General features: G+C 41.0%; 1 protein-coding gene across 1 annotated transcript in view; it reads left to right on the forward strand.

The window, feature by feature from the left end:
- The window catches only part of tmem104 (transmembrane protein 104), a 54,674-nt gene that overhangs the window by 5,923 nt on the left and 33,040 nt on the right, over nt 1-15,711 (forward strand). The window contains exons 5-8 of the mRNA XM_070848289.1: nt 2,344-2,437; nt 3,421-3,504; nt 10,610-10,709; nt 12,763-12,859. Of these exons, the coding sequence (XP_070704390.1) occupies nt 2,344-2,437; nt 3,421-3,504; nt 10,610-10,709; nt 12,763-12,859 (375 nt within the window). The remainder of the gene's footprint in view (nt 1-2,343; nt 2,438-3,420; nt 3,505-10,609; nt 10,710-12,762; nt 12,860-15,711) is intronic.

Consider the following 15,711-nt stretch of genomic DNA (forward strand, 5'->3'; position numbering starts at 1 on the left):
TTAAAATATGAATCGATGAAACGGCTGAACTTTTTAGAGGACATTCCAACTGCGTCAGGGACTGTGGCCTGAAATATCACAAAACTGGTTGTATTCCATCTAAGGCTGAGTGACTAAGTGGTTAATGTTTGGCAGTGGCTGGGATGTGACCGCCCTCTGCTGGAATTTGAAGTGGGGTGCGACAAGATTGCATAAACGTCTTCAAAAAGTTCCAACATGGACTGAATTCTCACATATTCTCTCCCCAAATGTTATAAAGAAATGATTCCCATGCTTTATTTTACCAGTCGATAAATTATATAAACTATAAAATCTCCTGAAAAGAAATGTAGCAGGGAAACTAAACACTCTAAACAGTCAATAGGTTAGTTAATTATGTTCAGGTTAGGAGGTGATTTCCAGAGGAATCTTCCATTTAAACCCAAGTGGAAAATATTGTTTTATTATTAATTTATCATTAGATATTATATAGGGGCTGCCACTACTAGTTAGTTCAATTAATCTATTGATTGTTATCTCGGTTTATAAAGTGTCTGGAAATTGTGAAAAATGCCTAGCACAACCAAAAGATATTAGCTTTACAATGAAAACTAATGAAAGAAGCAAATATAAATTTGAAAACCTGTCTAGGGATCTAGACCCCCTACAAGGGGTTGTGAGGGGTTCATCACATGATTACAAGATGAACAGCTCACAATTCAAACACTCTGTAAGGGGAGTCGCGTGTAGCCAGATGGCAAGGTTGTCTATATGAAATTTGAATGTGAATTTGTCATCTATACAAATGCAAAGGTGTTTGTATTTTGTAACTCTTTCTATAGTGGATCCTTGTAAAGTGGAAATATGAAAGACTATCGTTACTTTTTAGCTTTAAAAAATAAGATAAATGGTACATGGTAAATGGACTGTACTTGCATTGTGCCTTTCCAGTCTTACACTACATCCATTTCACCCATTCACACACCATTCAAACACTGACGGGAGGTTGCCGATCCAGCAGTAGGAAATTAGCCTGTCACACACACTCACACACCGACGCTGTACTTCAGGAGCAATTTTAAAAATAAAACTTTATTTTATGTGCATTCTAGATCTTCAAGTGCAGGTGGGAGCATGGGAAAGGGATGTTGCAGGTTCTAGTTGAGCAGAGACCACAATACAATGAAATATATATATATATAATTATATATATATAATATGAAATATAATATATATGAAGTATCATCTGTGTATAAATGTGCATGACAGTTACAGATGAGAAAATATTATTAGTATTACTTTTAAAAACAACTGGACCCAGAATTGAACCTTGTGGAACACCGTTAGTAACTGATAATCAATATATTGCATGTTTGCTTGGTATTTGACTGTTTTAGAAAGCTGTTTTGACTTTTTTCATCATTGCTTGTTTGTGTTATTCTGTGACTTTTGTACTTTAAAAAGTTAGTTTAGATTCAACATAATTTTTGTGAAACACACAGTAACACAAACTAACTCATTGAGGCAGCGGTACACCAGCAACTCCTGTGTTCTACGAGGTAAAATTACTGTCAATGGACTCTGGTGGCTATGAAGAGAGCTGTATAACTGCTGTTTCTGGTTTAAGAAGAAAGGGATCTATCTCTGTAGGGATCCTTTCCGTGCTGTTGTTAGACTCTTTGAGCCTGTCAGTGGAAAAAAGACTTTTAGAGGAAGTGTTTTGATCAGGCGCAGTTGCCCCAAAGGATTACATTACAGCTGTTGCAGCCTGTTTTGCAGCTGCCAGTTTGGGTGATCCACTGGACCAGTGCCAAAACGTTTTGTACCTACTAGCCATTTTGAACCCAAAATATGTAAAGTAGCACCCAGGTTTATATAATACTTACTTACCCTTTAAAGCATAAACAGCCATCTGACTCTCTCTTGACCATGTTAATCTTTTTTTGGGGTGGCTAATGTTTGCTGTTGCTCGCTTGTTGTCTGTCACAGAGCCATTAGCTCCTGTCACTCCTCAACTCCTCTTCCCCCCTCAGTCCCAGCCAGCATGTCATTTATTAATTCAGCTGATGACACTCACAAAGTTGACTCTCATTGACAGCTAATTGACATTAATCTGCAGAGAATTTGTGAGATTATAAAAAAGCAATGTGTGGGTATGTGATTGGTGTAAAGTCCTGTATTCTCCAAAGTGCTTCCCAGCTGTTGCTTGTAATTTCCAGATGTTTCCTTCCCCTGCGTCACACACAGAGCAAATAAATGCTGTGCTAATCGCTTGTAACCTGACTGTTGTTTATGTTATGAAATTAGGAAAACAGGCAACCAAAATAGACAATCATCACAAACAGGCCATCATTATCTCCACAGGTCGATGACAGCGACTCCACCTCTGAGTATTCGGATGATGATATCACGGGCCGTGGCCGATCGGAGCCGGAGACCAAGCCCATCTTGTCTGTTCGTGAGTATCGTGACTACCACAAGTATTTATGGTGCATGCGTGTTATTGCGGTCACTTTAAACTGGACTGGACGTAGTTGCATGCTGGTAAAATCAACAAAATCCTAATATAAGACGAAACAGGAAGGTCATCATCACCCTGAAAATCTGAAAGTTTGAGAAATGATTCATGTGACTTTTTTTTTAAATCATCCATCCCTTTTGTTAGTTTTTGCTTCTTTTTAGGCACAAATGCTACTTTTTACTAAAACTGCTTACTGGTAGTTTAAGTGAGAGGGAAATGTTGACCGTTCGACGTGGGAGACCACTGTCTCCTGTTTCCCATGAAGTCGCACGTTTGTGGACCTCCTCCATGTGAGGTTTTGTGGTGCAGGCAGAACATCACATTACTTACACCTTTGTTCCTGACAGTAAAGAGTTTAAGTGGTACTTTCAGTGATTTACACAAATGACAGATGCTGTTTTTTCTGTGTGTACAGTCTCTGGCAAATACATGTATGTGGGGGGTTCATTGGGGATAAATTGGCCTAAAACCCTTGTACTGTGAGCCTGGCTTAAATGACCCATACAACCTCCTGAAGGAACTCAAGAACCTCCTTAATGACCAACAGAACCTCCTAAATGACCTCTAACCTTCCAAATACCCCCTAGAATCTCCTAATGGGACCCTTAGTACCTCTTTAGTGATCACTAAAACCAGGTGACCCCTAAGATCCCCTCACTGATCACTAGATAATGTTAAAAGATCCCCTGAACCTTCTCAGTTACCAGTTAAAGGATCCCAAGACCTCTAGAACTCCTTCAATGTCTACTCAACCCTCCTTAACAGCCCCCTCGATCCTCTTAAAAGACCCCTAGAACCTTCTTTAGATTCTCAGAATAATGCAGAAGAACAGGTGCACGAAAGGAAAGTGAAACCATTGTTTGATTTGACATTATACCCCCATTGTTTATTTACTAAGTGTGGCGTCTGTGTTTTCACAGAGAGATCGGGAGGTCACGTCGATCATTTCGACATTGTGGAGCGCGTTGAGATGGGTCAAATGGCCTCCATGTTCTTCAACAAAGGTAATATTCTTCTGGCCTCCAGGTTCTACTATCACTGCCCATTATTCAGTTAACTGCTGACGCCACCATCATCAGCCACGTGTAACATTTATGGAGGAGCACTGAAGGTTGTGCGGGCTTATTCAAGGAAGATTTCTTTTTTTTTTTTACCCCATTTCTGTCCAGTCCTCACATTCACAAAGGAGGGCTGCTGGCTCTCTAATTGAATGTAATTATATATGGATAAATTGCCTTTGGTTGTAATTACCTGTTTGAGACTTAATCGCGGCTGTTAATGTGTGTTGGAAGAGGTAAAGCCTGTACCTGTGGCGAATACTGTAAGGCTTCTGCCTGAATGATTTGGGACTTAATGAACCCTCTTGTGATGGTAAATTGAAAGCAGAATGTGGTTCACCTTGAACCACACTGAACAACCTCACGGCTTTACATTCCTCATTCATACCAGTGCATTGTCCCGGCCATGTCTTCATGCGGCACCCCCTTCTCCTCATCTACTCCCTCCACTTGTCTCCTTGCATTACGCCGACAGGCTCTTCTTAAGCAGATGCGAGTGACTCAACAGTCTGCAGCATCCCTGTTGTCGCAGGAATAAAAGAACAACAAAAGGTCAAAGCTCTGACAGCATCATCTATGTTGACATGTTCTCTTCTTCACCATTTCAACACTAGGTGGTGCACTCGACACACCCGCACACACAGTCTAACACTCAGCTCATGTTCACACCCACACGTGTGAACGCACTCATGCATGCCATCATGCAGCTCATGCTGTTAAAGCTGCAGTGTGCTTCCATCCATTCAGCCTCTTGTCACTCAGCTCGAATGTCATGTTTGTTAAAGGTGAAGTGCTGAAAAAAAAACCCCCTTTGCTCATGACCTTAACCACCATGAAGCAAACTGTGTGCAGGTGAGGCACGTGGATTTATTGATTGGTAATAAGGAAATGAGTTTTGTCTCTCTCCCCATGCTTTGGGAAAGCTGCCCAGTGACTCTAATCAGAAATGAATTAGATAGGCACGAGTCCCAGCACATGCTGAACGAGGGGAGGGGAGGGGAGGGGAGGCGCAGCTCTTTCGTCTATCCTGACAGCACCGACCTGCTCTCCTTCTACCTGCTATCCAGACTTTTCATACCTGTGTGCGAGGGTCCTGAAATGTGATGTAAATGTAAATAATGCAATGTAGATTTGAGTTTTGCAATGAGACCAAAACACCAAACTTGGCCCTGACTTATGCACACAGTCGGTGGTGGAAGCAGCTACATGGCACTTCAGTGTGGGACTGATGACCAGTTACTGCAGTGAGAGTGCGCCCTCAGCGGCGGAGGTGGCTGCAGCCAGCAGGAATGCACAGCAGGTCTTGAGGCGGATAGTATGCTAGGGCAGTGTTTCCCAAACTTTTTTCCTGCTGACCCACTTTTTAGAAATGACAAAGCGTCACGGCCAAATTCACTGTAGGCCTTATGTCCAAATCCAGAGAAGAGCGAATTTGTGATTGAATAATGTCCCTTATCATTTTTACTGCGTTATATTATGAGGTAAACCAACCATTTCAGTGAGATATATGTGTGATAAATCAAAGCTTTGTTTTATGCAGAGCCATTTAAACAGAGCCACATGTTTACGTTATAAATGAGACCAAATAAATGCATTTGGTTTTGTTATTTTATTTTATCTCATTGTTCAGGCAGTGGTAGACCAGCAACTCCCATGTTGTGCAAGGCAAAATGACTGTTTTTGTCAATGGAGTCTGGTGGCTTTGAGAAGAGTGACACAACGGCTGTTTCTGGTTGAAAGAAAACGATCTTGCATGTTAATCTTTGAAGGGATCCTTTGTGTAATGTTGCCAGACACTTCAAATAACTGTCAGGGGCAAAAACAAGCACGTTTTTTTGATCCGCTGCTGTTCCTTCAAAGGATTATTTTGCAGCCAGTTTCATGGCTGCCAGCTGAGGCTACCTACTGGACCAATTTTTAAACTTTTTTTACCCACCAGTTACTTTGAATCCTAAGTATGCAAAATATGGCCCAGGTTGAAAAATACCAGACTTATCTTTTCATCAGTAATGTTGTAGACTCTGTGCCAGTGGAGACCGCTAATGGAAAGGATTCTGACAGCCACTCAGCCTAATGATAATTTATGTAAAAACATGCTGAGGGCTGATAAAATTGTCAAGAAAGTTACAGGTCAATGGATGCACAAATATAGGTACCATAGATTGTATCTGATTATTACACTGCTTTGTTACATATTTCATTCTGATTGGTCAATTACGGCATTTTTCTTGATAAAAATAATTTTCAAATAAATCATCAAATTAATTTTTTTTATTTAAATTTTTGTCAAATTGTGTATTTCTTTAGTATGAAGCCACGTAATGAATAATGTACATCATGATTCGTCCTGCCGATCATCACCCTGCCGGGGTTCATTTTGCAAAAATGACCGACTGGCTGCACATCCCTTCCATTCTTTATTGTGCCTGTTTATCAGTGGGAGTGTAAGATTCAGTTCAGGAAAACTTAAGATGGTTAATGTTTAATCATTGTTTTATCTAACGCCGCCATCACAGCGAGGTTGGTTGGTGCAATTTATGTCAGAGCTGAAAAAAAGTGATTTATCCATTCATTTGCACTAACAATTGTTGCCATTTGTTTGGATTCTTTTTTACCAAAACTCATTCATTCATTGACTTCTTGTCAACCTGGACTTATTTCATATTGTTCTGTCATTTTACAAATCAGGCAATTAATAGATGAATCAAGATGATAAATCGGCATATTAATACATAATTGGTGTGTTATTACTAATTTTATAGTTTTGTACTTGAAATAATTTGCAAAATCCAAGAATAATTACAATCAGGCCTTTAGGAGCTATTTGTGCACATCTAGAGTGTTTACACCAAAAGGTCTTAAAATCTAAATCTCAGTCCTCTTATAAGGGAAGGCTGTGCAGTTTGTTAGAAGTGACATCTTAATCCAAATCGAGCCCAGGGGACGACCCTAAATTGCAAGGGATTATGGGTGTGAGGGGACAGATGTCGACATCCGATAACCAGTAGTTCCTCTTTCTTGGAAAGCAAAACAAAATCAACAGAGGGCAAACTGCAGCCTGTACTGACAGTAGTGTTCATTTATTTCTTCATGCGTACAAGTAGAGAAATAACAAGGAAGAGCGCAAACAAGTCCATCAAGTTCCAGGATGTTAGAATGGTTTTAATGCCACTTCCCCACTCTTCACAGATAATAAACTGTAGGCGTGACTGCACACTGCCTCTCTGTCCTGCACCTTTGCAGGCAATTAAAAGGCATCTCTCCCGCTGTTGAAGAGGCACTCTTAGAGGGCATTTACCTTCTTCCTGGACTGAAATTGACGTGGAAGAGGCAGCAGCGGTAAGGCAGGCTTGGAATAAGGCCACGGGTATCGTATCAGCCTGACCTGCAGCCACTGACAGGAATGTTGATGGGGGCTGGTTTATCTGCACCACTGTGGAAAGGTGTTACTATAACCTTCACATTGATGATTTGAAAGTTGATTAGAAGGCGACTTTGGCTAAAGTCACAAAGAGAGAGAGACTAACAGAGCGCTGTCCTTGCATCAGTATCTTGTCTCAGCTTTTCTTACCCCTGAGATGTGATGTGGTGGTTAACATGGCGGCTGTGCAAACAGCAGGATTGTTTCTTCAGTGTGAGCCGTCCTTCCCCTGACATACGGAGGGCCATGGCGACGAATAGTAATTTACTCTGCTGTAACCCGGCCTTCTGTATTTAATGAGAGCCAAACATGGGCACATCCATTTTTAATACTTCAGTGACTTTTACTTAAATGTCATACTTGAGCATTGAGAGCACTGGCAAATGAAAATCTGAGTGCCTGAGCCACTGGGAAAATCCATGGGCACGTTTGCTTCAGCTTGCAGCCCAATCATTTTCCATAAGCCACTGCTACAACAGTTTCCTGTGTCAGCTTGCTAAGAGATGCACTTGGAGTATCTTATAATGGCTAACTGTGATCAACTGATTGATTTTACAAGTTGCGTCTCAGGAAAGAAGCTTGCCCCATCAAAGCTGGATTTGTTTCTCTGTATTATTTAGATGTAGTCTGGTCTGGTATTACTCTCTGTTTTGTTTGGAAAAACAACAGAACCAATCAGAGTTGTGTTTGCATGGTTAGGCATCATTGTGCTGTGCCAGAGCCAGAGAATGGTTCTAATCATGGATAAGATCAGCACCATACAGGCAATACTCATATCCCAAGTGTTCAGTGTTGCTTGGCTCTGGGCTTCTTTCTTTCCAGGGATTTTTGAGTTTACTCCTGTGCCTCCAGTCGTGGATGTAAAAACGTGGCTTTGGTGCGATTAAGTGCTTTAGTCAGTTTTTTAAGCATTTGCTGGTTCAAGATTTGCAAATGTGAGATTTTGCTGCTTGTCGGTGTACTTTATTGATTCTCTTTAGATTTTGGACTGGCGGTCAGACAAAACAGGACAACTGATGATGTTTTGATCTGCAGAATAATCAATAATGAAATGAGTCATCATTTGCAGCCTTCGTGTCAAAGGTGTTAACTATTGATTTTCTGTCATCGTGTACTGACTGAAGAAATTCAGTCTGTTATCTGCATTACAAACAAGCTGTGTTGACTAAGTAGACCTAAATTGGCCATTTCTTACATTGTACTGGCCTATTTACTTATTTTCAGCTATGGTGCTGGCTCCATGCAGATTTGATCCATAGTCTTGGCTCAATGGTTCTTGGTTCACTCTGATATTCCCATAATAAGCGAAATTAAAATATCAAAGGAAAAAGATTAATGAGGTGAAATCTGAAGTCAAAATGTACTTTTGATGTGACAACGGTAGATTCTAATGAGATATATGTGACCGAACACCATGAAAACGTACCTTTACTGATGAAGTGAGAGACAGCTTTTTATAGAAGGATACTTAAATAACAATTCCCATCCCTTATATGTAATGTACAGTATTCTCTGCATACGGTGGTACAAGAGCCTTCCCATATTATGCATTTAACAAACAGTGGATGTTTCTTCTGTAGCTGCTCACAGAGGTTGTCAGGTCTGCTGTCAGTCAGAAGCAAAGTGATGATGGATAGGGAAGCGTTTCACAGCTACATGAAAGCTCCTACATCAAGACCTATTTTGCAGCGTTTTTGCCTGCGGCTTTGGGTAATTGGGAAATATTAGTTACAGTGCCGTGAAGGCCTGCATCCCTGTGGTCATGCAGAGCTCTCGCCTTGCTATCGCTTACTGACAGCGGCAGCAGAGTACAGTACGTCCTGATTCTGCTAGCTGCCACTGGGACACTAATGTGCCTCGTCCAATGTTGTGCCACAGGAGACATTTATTCGTCTAAGTGTAGAGGATTTGTTTCTTCAGCTGACAATGTGAGAAAAAACTCTAAGAAATAATTAATGCTCCTTCTTTCTCCTTAACCTTAATGTCACATTATCATATACTGCTTTACGGCCACTATTTCTCCAGTTGCTTCACTGCAGGACGATCATACTGTACTCTACATTCAAGGGTGCATGAAAATAAGTATCAGAGTTGTACCTTTTTGTTGCTGCACCAGCACACAAAAAGTAAATAGTTTAATAGCTTATCAAGTATCACTCCCAAGAGCAGCCGATGTAGTCTTTTTCACCGTGTGAATATTCACTTTGTAATGACACGTGTTTTTTAATTACTTGGGCTGGAATGAGGATCCTATTGATGATGCAGTACTGATACCAGAACCATACTTTTAATACCTTGCCTTGACAAATATGATATTTATTTCTTTTAACTCTTCTGTCGCTGAATGTAAAATTTAGATTTCAAATGAGTTAGAATTCGAAGCGTTCCTTACTGTGCGGCTAAACTGAGGATGAACTAGCAAAGTTAGAAGTGGTGACTAACAGAATTCAGTCAGGATACATTTTCACTGTCAACAAGTGCAAACAGAAGTTCATACAATGGGTCGTGTCATTCGTTCATCATTTGCATCTTTCTTTTTCAAAGTATTGATTAGATTTAAATGAACCGAGGCTGAAGCGTAAGATTTCAGTCAGTGCAGTCATCTGTTATGATTGCCTCATTCAGTGTCAGTTAATGCTTTTTATTGATTTATTTCAAGTTTCTGTCGACATGGAATATAATGCATATTACCACTTTTCAGTAGCACAACGCCGGACTCTCCTTGTTGTAGCCGGTTTTCTCTGTCCAGTCTCTAATGCTGGCGTCTGACTTTGTTCAGCCTTTTTGTAGCCAGATGAATGGTTGTTTATTGTGCTGCCACTTCCTTATGTTTTCAACTTCTATCACAACTTAATCTACCGTTTGATAGGCACCCTCGGCGCTTAATTCATAAAAGAATCAGTGTAGCCTGTAAAGCTGCAAATCTGTCACTTTTTATTTCTTTTTAATGGAGTCTGTGCTCTAATTTCCTTGTCAGTAATGAATTAGCTGATGGGTCCAGTTGGACAGTTGAACCCCCTTCTGAGAATTCAAGAGCATGATGGATGTGTGGTGCACTGTGATGATCTGTCTGCTGCTTGAAACTCTCGATCTTGTCTTGGCAAAGGCGGCCGGGCCGGGCTCAGCCTGGCAGTGGAGTGCGTGGATGAAAAGAAAAGGGCAGATGGTTAAGAGCTCGCTGCTGTGGAGAGGAAAGGCTGACGAGGAAAATTTCCTTCACGGTGTGATTAGCTTTTTAATTAATACTATTAATATTTTTCATTGCGCCAACAAGATGTTCCTCTGCTGTCCCAGAAAAAGGACGGAGAGATAAAAGGAGCAGAGGTGTGGATGTGTGTGCATTTTAATAGAGATGGCACCATAGTGTTAAAGACGGGCACCCATGGTCAGTCATCTGGATTTCATGATGAGGTGTTTGGACGGCTGTTAGAGAGAAGAAATGCTTCTTCTTGTTTCTTGTCACTTTTGTTTTATTTAATTTGTCCTGAACAGCCCCCCGCCCTCCCCTCCCCCCCTTTGGAGGACTACATTTACTTTCTTTTTATTCTACTTCATGAGGAATAGACAAAGAACAGTTCTTTACATAGACAGAGTCTTTCATTCTATGATCTTGTCATTTTTGTCTTCCAGTTGGCGTCAATATGTTCTACATCTGCATCATAGTCTATCTGTACGGAGACCTGGCCATCTACGCTGCAGCTGTGCCCATATCACTAATGGAAGTTGCCTGGTAAGACTATTCTCTGTCTTTATTGTGGAATAAAACTTATATATAGATGGATTTTATGGACGTTCTCCTTGAAGAACATTTGGAACATTTGCTAGTTTCCGTTTTGGCAAGACAGACCACCTCCATCTTCATGACATTGTCTCTGCTGCCCCCCCGCTTTGTTGTCACCTTCTGAACTCAAGATTAAGACAATAAAGCAGTGGTGACAGAGGCCTTTAGGCCTGCTGACCTCTTACTGGTGCTCCTGGCATCTCAGTTATGTTGACTTGCTTCCAGACAGATTTTTATTGGAAGTCAGTTGGCCAGACTGGGTGAAAATAAGGTATTTGATATTGTTATGGAAGATCCTGGGCCACAGAAATAGCCATTCCCTCTTTAGTATTTTAGTGAGACGTTCTCAGAATGGTGACAGTTAAGTTTCTGACAGTGATGTTTCTGATAGTTTCAGGCAGTTTGAAAAGTTTGAAACAAAGTTTGATGTTTAAACTGCCACTACTTGATCTGAATAGCTTTCTCTGACATCAGTGTTTAGAGTCAACTAGAATAAACTTATAGCATAGCTTTGAATATGTGTTGACCTATGAAACCAACAGCAGCACTTGTTGGTCTCATTTGTAAAGATGTCAACCACACACAAACAAGGTGGTTAAATCTCCTCTTCTTGATCCTCTAGAAGCTGGTTCTACCTCTGTTCAGTCTCCTGCTGCATTCTGCGACTATCTACAGCGTGTTTTAATACAGCTAATCTCATCATTACATTGTTGTTTTCATTAACAGTTTTTTGCCTCTGTTCTCAGACAACAGATAAACAATCTCCCTCTTCTCGTGCTGCAATGCTAATCAGATAATTAGTATAACAATATAAAGACAGTAAATGTGACATTGTCAGATTTAGCCATAATGGAACAACCAAACGTGGACCCAACAGTGTGAGTCTGTACACCCAACTTGAGCCATAATTGCAACTAAACAAAACCAACAAAAACACACTGAGATTATTTGTTAGAACAGCTTCTTTCCTAAAGCCCATCTGGCATCATTCAGTTAAGGCGTTAAGGCATCAAGGCAGTTCGAGAACCTGTTTGGACCCAGTGTCCATATTTGAACTGGTTCCAGATCAGCATCAGTATGTCACACGTCGCGAACCAAGGACCACTCTTGTCCTGGGCTAGAAATGGGATTATCGAGACGTTCAGTATCGATAAGAATGGTAATGGTAAAGGTAATTACTTTTCCTCAAGAATGTAATTGCTGTCCGTAGCATTCGCACCAAGCAGCACAAATGTGCCGGTTAACGTAACTCTCAAGCAAAGTGGGTCTGTGAAGGTTTGCTGGTTGAACCAACAGCAAACAGGCACTAGCTCCAGCCCAGTGTTGGTGGAAAGAGGCTTATTATTAATACTTCACCCTCAATTAGTATTTGAAAATCTTTTAATTCAACTTTCAGTTTTCGTCATTTCTTGTCTCAATGAATTAATTGACGATGATGCTATCACCGTCGTGATTCTGAGCTGAGACTGAAGTCTCAGTGAGAACGGTCTTCTTTTTCTAATTGTTGTTGTGACAAAGTAGGCCCACTTCATCCTGTCCTGAGGCGCAGCACACTGATGCTGTCTCTTCATATTAAATCCCCCTCCACTGTGGTCCAAACCTTGCTAACCTTCCAGCAAGAATAAATGTGAGATGTAACTGAGACTTCAAAAGCAGTTTGCTTTGCCTGAAGGCACAAGCTGCAGACTTCTTAGCAGCATGGCCAGAACCAGATGATTTTACTGAGGCTCGGTCTGTCATGCAACAAAGATGAGGTGTGTGATTATTCTTAAGAGATACTCTTTAACTTTTCACAGCCTCGGCTGCACACAGCGTTAGCTTTTCCTTCATCTGGTTGTGCCGTTCATAGACATTTTACATGACAGGCTGCAATGAGAGTTCTCACTTTGAGTGTAAAAGAGCAGCAGTGATGGTCTGCAGTGTGCTTCAGCTTCAGACGGCAACCTCTTAGTGGGTTGGGGTTAATCATTAAACTCTGTTTGTTGTGTTTTGTCCTGTGCAGTGGAAACCACTCCTGCAGTGCTGGAAGTGTGAAGTACAACGACACGGACCCATGCTGGGGTTCTGTCACAAGGAAAGATGCATACCGAGTGTTTCTGGTAAGTGTTCTCGTCCCAACAGCATGCACATACCTCTGTTTACCTCCCAGTTTCTGGTCAAGTAGTTTGTACAAGGCTCTACCAGCTATCAGCCTCCTCCTTAGTATACTTTGGCCCAAACAGTCCAGCTGCAACCGGTCTGTGTACATGCGGATGTTTTTATCTCCTGTTTGAACAAGGTGTAATGTGCCAAGCCGTGCCTGCAGTTCTGTCAGATGCACCTCTGACAACATTTTCTGCCCTCTGAGTCCCTTTCTCACTTAAACTTCCCCAGACATCCAACCTCTGCAGCCCACAGGAAGTGTGTATGTGTGTGTGTGTGTGTGTGTGTGTGTGTCCTTGAAGTCTCGAGCGAGCCAAACTCTGTGATTTCCGCCCGAGCTTTAACTTTGCACTGCGACAGTGATAGATGCGCTGATCTCCTCCCGTATAATTTCTCAGCCTCCCTCCTCCCTGCTCTCTCTCTGTTCCCCAGCCTTGCTGGTATTCTAATAGAATGAGCAGACCTCAAATAATTTGCCAATGAATTAACTTTTCCCCTTTATCTCCTGTGGGATAAGCCTCTTACTGTTTGTAAGCAAATTGGAATGATGCTGATTTGTAATCTGTGGTCAGTTTGTTTACACTTGCAGTTTTGCAGACTAATTTCCCAGTTTTCATTAAACCCATACAGGACATAACATAGCATTCAGTTTGTCTTCTACATGCAACACACACATGTCTGCTGTAGGATTACTGGGTTTGTGTACTCATGCCTCTGCATGTTCGTCGTCAGTTACATCAGTCTTCGTTTCCTGAGCCGTGTTTCTTTATTGAGCTCTGCTAAATATGTATCAGAATCAGCCCATACAAGGTATTTGACTCCCATTTCTAGTGGCTTTTAATGTACCTATACACAGTTCCAAGATCAGTTTACAGAAGGGTAGAAGCAGACAAAGGTCAGCAAAACTGAATAAAGGTAAAAACAACATAAAAAGTCTACTGTTCCCTTACATTGTAAACAAGAATACAATAGTACAAAGAGTGCCAGAATAACTACTGAATGATTAATATAATAGATTACTTTATATACGTGAAGTCGGTGGATGTGTAGCGTATATGCATGCGTACATGTTTATGTACATTATATACACTGTGATTAGATTTATATTTGGCTGATGATGATCCGTACATGTTTTTTTACCCATGAAATGTTTCAAATAAAAAGTGCAAAAAACTGCATTGATCGACTTTTAGAAACACGATATTGAATCTTTGGTAATATCAGCTGACCCAAAATGTCACTGTTAGCACTTCTGATTTCACAGTGAAGCCCGAGCTCCTTCACACTGACATGAACTTATTTTAAAACACATGGAAAGTCAACAAGTATCAATAAGTTGACTTCTCAACACTTTGCTGTTTGCTGTGGTCTTCCTAGTCTTATCAGAACATTAGTTTGAACTAATAAAATCTAAACGGTATACTTGATATTGTTTAGATCTTATATGCTTAGTCTCAAAACTTGATGTAAGTGTTGAACAAAAAAGCTGAACTTGTGTCCACAAACTTTCGGTTCATTGTGTCATGATTAAAATGCTGAGCTGCTGCTGAGGAATACCTTCAATCCTCAGATGATTGCTTTTGTCTTTTGATTTTAGTTGTTAATCCTGCTAGTACACATTCTGACTTTTCTGGGATATTGTATGTTTTTATCTTGCAAATCTTCTCTCTTCTTTCTTTTTTGTCCTGGTCGGCCTTTCCTTAAATAAATCAGAATCATTAAACTGTGCTAAAACATTTAGCAGGTCCTGTTAGGATACTGTTCAGTGGGTGGAGTGCCTCTTCTCTCTGTGTCTGCGCCTTCAAAGGATCAGAGGCTCTGGCCTAAAGACACTGCCCAGACTCTGAATGATGAGTCTAAATAATTGACTATTTCTCATGAGCTGTGCTCTACCCTGTGGAAAGGGCTATCAAATCCTGCCCCACCCAGGATCCACCTGGGCTCCTCTGTATTCTCAGAGTTACATTGTGAGCTGAGCTGCAAGGACAAAGTGCCCTTCTTCCACACTGCTGAACTTGAGTGTCCGTTTTTGTAACAGACCATTTTCACTCAGGTCTTCAAGAGGTACAAAGTGTCAGTGGGGTCAGTCAGTGAAGCCATGCCCAAAATTGCTGGCTGAAAATAGGCTTAAAATATAGACTCTAAATTTGAAGCAGGGTACTCCAAAGCATCTCTGACAGCAACCCTTTGTGGCTCTTGACCGCACATTTAGGTCTCCAATGAGTGTTGCAGAGATGAAGTATTGTTGTAGGTAAGGCAGGCAGGTGAGTTAGCATCAGTCTGGTGAAAAGCTAAGGGTGTTTTTCTATTTGATTTTGGATTCTTGCAGAAAATAAGCTCAACAAACAAACTTATATGTTTTGTTCAGCAAAAGTGTTAATGCCATCAGTGGAGCCAAAAAGCTAACGTAACACCACGATCAATTCTACGGTTACCACCACAAAGCCACACTACAGTTTGAAAAAACTACTATCATAAATACTCTTAACTGATAAATATACAAGTTGGACAGTTTGAGTCAGAATAGTTTGCAAGAGTGTGAGTATGGACCCAACAAGAGGCTGTAAAGGTGGACTAGTGAGGAGGTGAATGTGCGTGTTCGGCATGATGACGCTTAATATCCCAGACAACCACCTGTTTTTAGGACATGGAAAAGCTTCTAAATTCAAGAGAGGGGTATTTATTTTATGGTGTAGAACGTAGAACATTAAATTCTCTCAAGATTGTGTTTATCACAGACCTTATTAAAGGCATCCAACCGAAAACCAATTAAAAACACACATTGATTTTGAGACGAGACAAACTCATT

Source organism: Pempheris klunzingeri, chromosome 17, assembly GCF_042242105.1.
Source record: "Pempheris klunzingeri isolate RE-2024b chromosome 17, fPemKlu1.hap1, whole genome shotgun sequence".
In the NCBI taxonomy this organism is placed as follows: Eukaryota; Metazoa; Chordata; class Actinopteri; order Acropomatiformes; family Pempheridae; genus Pempheris; species Pempheris klunzingeri.